Source organism: Eufriesea mexicana, unplaced genomic scaffold (assembly GCF_001483705.2).
Source record: "Eufriesea mexicana isolate 0111107269 unplaced genomic scaffold, ASM148370v2 scaffold492, whole genome shotgun sequence".
Taxonomy (NCBI): domain Eukaryota; kingdom Metazoa; phylum Arthropoda; class Insecta; order Hymenoptera; family Apidae; genus Eufriesea; species Eufriesea mexicana.
In genome coordinates this window covers 476,829-482,605 of record NW_016908641.1, presented here as the reverse complement: position 1 = coordinate 482,605, position 5,777 = coordinate 476,829, and the positions used below count along the sequence as shown (strand labels likewise).

Here is a 5,777-nt window from a genome sequence, read left to right as displayed (position 1 = left end):
CGCTCTTCCCGTCGACCTTGTCCACAGTCGCCGGCGTAGTCTCCTCCTCGCGACTCTTGCTCCGCGTCCTGCTCTTGCTTCGCGCTTTACCGATTATCTCCAATATCTCCGTCAGGTTCTTGCGCCGCGCTATGTCCTTCGCGGTCTCCCCCTGCTTGTTCCGCAGGCTACGGTCGCAGCTGGCCTCCAGCAGGATCCTCGTCAGCTTCCGACGTCCCATCGCCGCCGCGATGTGCAGCGCCGTGTCGCCGTTCTGCGATTAGAACCATCGTTAATCGTGCTACTCGTGTTTTATTACCGCGCTTTCGTTGCTCCGCCTCGGATGCTTTTCTCGGATACACGGAGCTTTCGCGATCGATGCGCGCAGATACGAGGTTGATCGTTGCAGAGGAAGTCTTTTTTCTTTCAGCGTCTACGAGATAGACTCTGCTCGTGGGACAAGAGCTTGGGTACGGGGACGTGTAAAACTGCGCGCATCTTCCGCCTAATTCTCCTTTTAGGCTCTTACTTACTTTGTTTTGATCCGAGACTCGGCAAAGCGCGGAGATGAGTATCCTCGTCACTCCGGCGTGTCCATACCTCGCGGACGTGTGCAGCGGTGTATCCCCGTACTGAAAGAAACCAAGGTTAGATCCGTCATACGAAAATCCCTTATTCCGCTCGCGTTTTAACTTCTCACTCTCATCCCAGAGGCATTCGAAGAACGCGCGCAACCGCGAGAAAAGAAATTTCTGTCCGTATACGACTTTGCTCTCCGAGCATTCTACAAATCCCGAGGGATTTAATTGCGGCTGTGCCATCCTGGCGGCCATTGCTCCGCGCCATCTCCGAACACCTCTGAATCCAGCGTCTATTCCACGTATGTATCGAGAACGGGGTTGAATAAAAGCGCGTAGACACAACTATCGTATTTAATCGTATTTCACGACGTGTTACAGTCAGAAGAAAGAAGAAACTTGGCGAGAAAGTACTCGTCGTTGGGGACAGAAACGAAGATAGGAAAGTCGGAAAGAAGGTGAGAAAAAGGGTGAAAGGGGGGCTAAAAGAGGGTAAAAAAGGGTAAAAAAGGCGGAAGGAAAAGAGTGGGTCTATTACTCACGTTGTTTTGAAGGTCGGGATTGCAACCCGCCAGCAGGAGCTCGCGGCAGCTTTGGTTGTGGCCGTTTTGGCAGGCGAGGTGGAGCGGCGCGAATCCAGCGAGATTCCTCGCGTGCAAGGGTGCCCGTTGGGTGCCGAGGGCCTTGGCCAGGGCGGCCACCGTGCGGCTGTATCCACGCCAGGATGCCTCGTGCAGAGCTGAATTTCCATGCTGCAACACACGCACCGATCGATTGACGGAGGAACGAGTCGAACGCAGCTCGAAGATGATATCGATCGATCAAAGCTCGTGCTTGTCGTGGTCAGAGTGGATCGACGGGGTGGTAGGGGATGTGGCGGGTTCGAAAAAGGGAAAGGAAGGAAGGGATTACTGTCGGTATATAGACAGGCGCGGCGGTCTCTTCGTCGTATCGGATACGAAATCGGGCAAAACGACGACAGATCGTTAATCACCCCGTTTCTCTGTTCCTGCCCGATCCAGGACTATCTGTCGGTCGTCCGGTAACGACGATTAATTGATTCATTTCGCGTACAGATGTTGCAAGCGATGGGCGAGGTTGAAGTTTCATACTGCGAGCAGTGTGTTCTTTTTTCCTCTGCTTTTCTGGTTAATCGCTGTATGACTCGTTTCTAATCGGTGACTTTGCAGAGTGGTACGAAGATAACGCGTGATCGATTTCTAACCTCGAAAAACGCTTGTACACACTCCGAAAGATTCTAACTTTAACTCTTCATATGTAATATGCATTAGGCGTTTCTTGTAGCGTTTACGTTATTGAATCCGTAATCGAAATTGCTCTATCATTTTCAGTTCCCGAAAATTCGAAGGTTTTCTACTCTACTTGCACGATTTTTCAATAAAATTAAGTATTGGATAAAAAGTAAGAATGCTGGAAGGTTCGTTCTTATTTTAAAAGTTAGCTGCGAGTATCCCGAGTTTATCCATGTTATTTGCAGTATCAAATAATTATTTGCGTTTTCGAATAATTATAGTTGGTCGTAAAAGTTTTAAAATAAAACTCCGAGCGTATTTTCTACGCATATTCTTGCATTTTTAGGAAAAGTTCTTTATCTAATACGAATTTTATACTCTATGGCGTATTCCGTAGACTTTGCTGTAGGAGAAACCATGGAGAAACAATACTAGGGTGATTTTAAATGTTGACAGGATGGTAAAATATATATGGGGAACCCGTAAGCGCTATTTTGCCGCCACGCAGCCATTGCTCGCGCATGTAGCTTTCAGCTCAGGGCCGTAGTCACGCGTAATCGACATCATCGTCCATTAGATCTCATTTCTTATATGTATCACATGTATATGTTGTCGTGTAAATAAAAATATAAATACGAATGACTTTTTAATATAAAATTGTTAAAAAATAAACTTCTATTTAACTTTTAAGACGAGAATTAATCTTTTAATATCTAATTTCACTTTCCCCGTGATACTTCGTTTTAGGCAAACATACAGAGGAAATAAAAATCATTTATCATACATATACGTATCATGGAGATTTATTCTACGGAAGTGCGAATGTAATTATAGTTTATAAAAAAATGTATAAATTATCAAAGTTGTTATTAACGACAAATTACAACTGTTAATAACAAAATGCTTAAAACATAAAAATACTTAATATAAATGCATCACGGAAGTTTATATTCTAAAAACATAAATAAAGTTTATAAATTATTATATTCATCGTTAGTAACAAATTAATATTGTTAATAACAAATTGTTTGCAATGAAAATTTATAATAAATGCGACAAAATTAATAAATAATCGGTTATTACTCGAATTTATAGCGAATTTATGTCAATATGTATCTTCAATTTGCAAAAAGTTTATAAATAATTACACCAATTGTTAATAACAAATTAAAATTGTTATTAACAAATTGCTTGCAACGTATATTTATAATAAAAGTGAAAAAATTTATAAATTATTGGCTATTAAGGCATAAAAATAATTATTAACAGAATCGGTAAAGTTCGGAAATTTCCGATTGGAGTGGGGAGCTCGGGCGATCGGAGGCTATATAAGCGGCGACGCAAAGGAGTAGAACTCATTTGTCGGTTCGACTTCGGAAGAGTAACATCTAAATTTTCGTTGTGCGCGAGGGGTGGGGGTCCGAAGTGAGGTTGGGGCTAGCCACCCCATTCTCACCTCACTCCATTAAATAATTTTTCTTTTATTTTCAGACATTAATTATTTTTTTATTACAGCTTTTAATAAATTTTTTCTTTTTTCAGCTTTTAATTATTTTTTCTCTTTCCAGGTGTTATTTATTCATTTCTCTTTATTTTTACTTGACATTTCGAATATTTCGTGTAATATTCGAATGTTTCGTCGTTGGTTTATTTATGTCTCATCGTTGGGTTGTTTCTATTCCATCTTTGGCTTGTTCGTCTCTCATCTTTGGGTTCTTAATAATTTTCTTTCTCAGGTCTAATATATTTTTCTTTTAGCTTTTAATTATTTATTTTCTTTTCAGATTTTAATTATTCTTCTTTTTTCATCATTTTATTTTCTCGTTTCTATTCGTATTCATTCGAACATTCGAATATTTCGTATAATATTCGAATGTCTATCGTTGGTTTGTTTCTGTCTCATTGATGGCTTGCTCCTTCCACTTGGTTAACCTCATGGTTTCTATTCGTTTCTTTTCTTTCCTCGTATTAATCCGTTTCCTTTCAGGTTTATATTAACAGTAATATATTCTGTTTTAGCTTTTAGGATTCTGAAGATTCACAAGTTTCAACAAGATTTCATTTAAGACACATGGATGGACGACGCGGTATGCGTGCGTTTAGACCTAAGTAGATCTAAGTAGTTCTAAGATAGATGCCTAGGCTAAGTCTCATGTGCGCGCTATCTGTAGAAAGGTAAGCTACCTAACTTGGAGCGAAATTCTCTATCTTTTTCCTCTTATCCCCTTCGTTTAGCAAATAGAACATAATTGTTCTCGCGATAATCGCGATCGTTCGTAAATACCGACTAGCCTACGCGACGTGCTCTCGTGTACTCGATAAGTACATGCTTCTGAAGTCATCCTCACGACTCGTCTCCGACACTCATTTCCCGTCACTGTCAATCTCGTCATGCATCGGGTTCCAGGGAGACCCCCTCGGATCAGTGAGTCTTCTGACCTCGACGGGGCGGTCCGCTGCCTAAGTCGTACGCGACTTGGGCTCGGGCACATGCTGGCTGACGGACTAGTACCATCTACGGTTAGACCACAGGGATGATTAAGTTCTACCCCGTGTGGCTGGGATGCGAAGTGTCTGTCTTGGCCGGCAACCGCCCAGCAGGGCCCTCGCGTTGACACTAGAAGTTTCATTGGTTCAGGGACTATCCTTGGTCCACGTGTAAGTCTTGGCGAGTGCGACAGTGACTGGAATTGAGCTAGGCCCGATCGGGAGGGTGCCGAGGTATGAAGTTATCTCTGTACACGGGAGTACATCGCCTAGGCTAGTCGGTCTTTCGAATAATCGCGAACTCGTTCGGGCGCGTCGCGATTTTCTATTAGCTCGCGTGTTTGATATTTCATTCCCTATTTTATGGGAACTTGAAAATATCTTAGCGTTGCGACAGTAGAGTTTCAGTATACCGAACCGAAACCCCTTTTGTAAGACACGAATTATAATAAAGTGTCAGTAGAGTCATTTTAACTTCTTTCGCTCCAAGTTAGATTAGGGTATCTTTGATACATATAGCGCCAGTAGGATGCGCCACTAGGGTGCATGTCGGGTCTCGATGCGTAGCCACCTCCACGTGGTGAGACCTGGTAATTGATATCGATTTCCAAAGATTTTTCTTTGGAAAACGATACCAAGCTAAGAGCTACGCACAAAGTTTAAAATATTTTCTGTCGCCTGTAAATTTTCAATCTTCTCTTCGAACTTTGAAAATAAAGAGTTGGCAATATTTGATAAAGAGTAATATGTAAATGAAGAGGAATTCGGGTAAGTATTACAAGGTAAGTAGTATGATTAAGGTAAGTAAAAAATGTATTTTTTAAGCTTCAAACATGTAAAGCAATTAAATTTCCAGTAATGAAATTTCTTTAACTAGAGTTCTTGAAAAATAATGTCATTCACTAGAATTCTGCCATCGGGCGACCTCCTTTCGTGTTATGTTATCCTAATGTAAAATCGCAGAATCGGCAGAAAATTTCTTGTAGAAACTGTAAAAGTATTATCCAGAAAATTCTTGGAAATGACATTTCTCGGAACTGCCTCGACGAGCGACCTCTTATCATGTCATGTTATCCTAGTACAAAGTGGCGAAATCGGTCGAAAAATTCTCCCCGAAGCAGCAAAAGTATTGTCCGACAATTCTCGGAAATGACGTCATTTCTTGGAACTGTCTCGACGAGCGACCTCCTATCATGTCATGTTATCCTAGTACAAAGTGGCGAAATCGGCCGAAAAATTCTCCCCGAAGCAGCAAAAGTATTGTCCGAGAATTCTCGGAAATGACGTCATTTCTTGGAACTGTCTCGACGAGCGACCTCCTATCATGTCATGTTATCCTAGTACAAAGTGGCGAAATCGGCCGAAAAATTCTCCCCGAAGCAGCAAAAGTATTGTCCGAGAATTCTTGGAAATGACGTCATTTCTTGGAACTGTCTCGACGAGCGACCTCCTATCATGTCATGTTATCCTAGTACAAAGT

The 5,777-nt window shown here is 41.9% G+C and overlaps 1 protein-coding gene across 1 annotated transcript in view; it reads right to left on the bottom strand.

The window, feature by feature from the left end:
• The window catches only part of dgo (ankyrin repeat domain containing protein 6 diego), a 198,157-nt gene that overhangs the window by 2,978 nt on the left and 189,402 nt on the right, over window positions 1–5,777 (bottom strand). Inside the window, exons 4-6 of the mRNA XM_017897387.1 lie at window positions 1,100–1,309; window positions 513–611; window positions 2–253 (exon numbers count right to left, since the gene is read on the bottom strand). Coding sequence (XP_017752876.1) covers window positions 2–253; window positions 513–611; window positions 1,100–1,309 — 561 coding nt within the window. The remainder of the gene's footprint in view (window position 1; window positions 254–512; window positions 612–1,099; window positions 1,310–5,777) is intronic.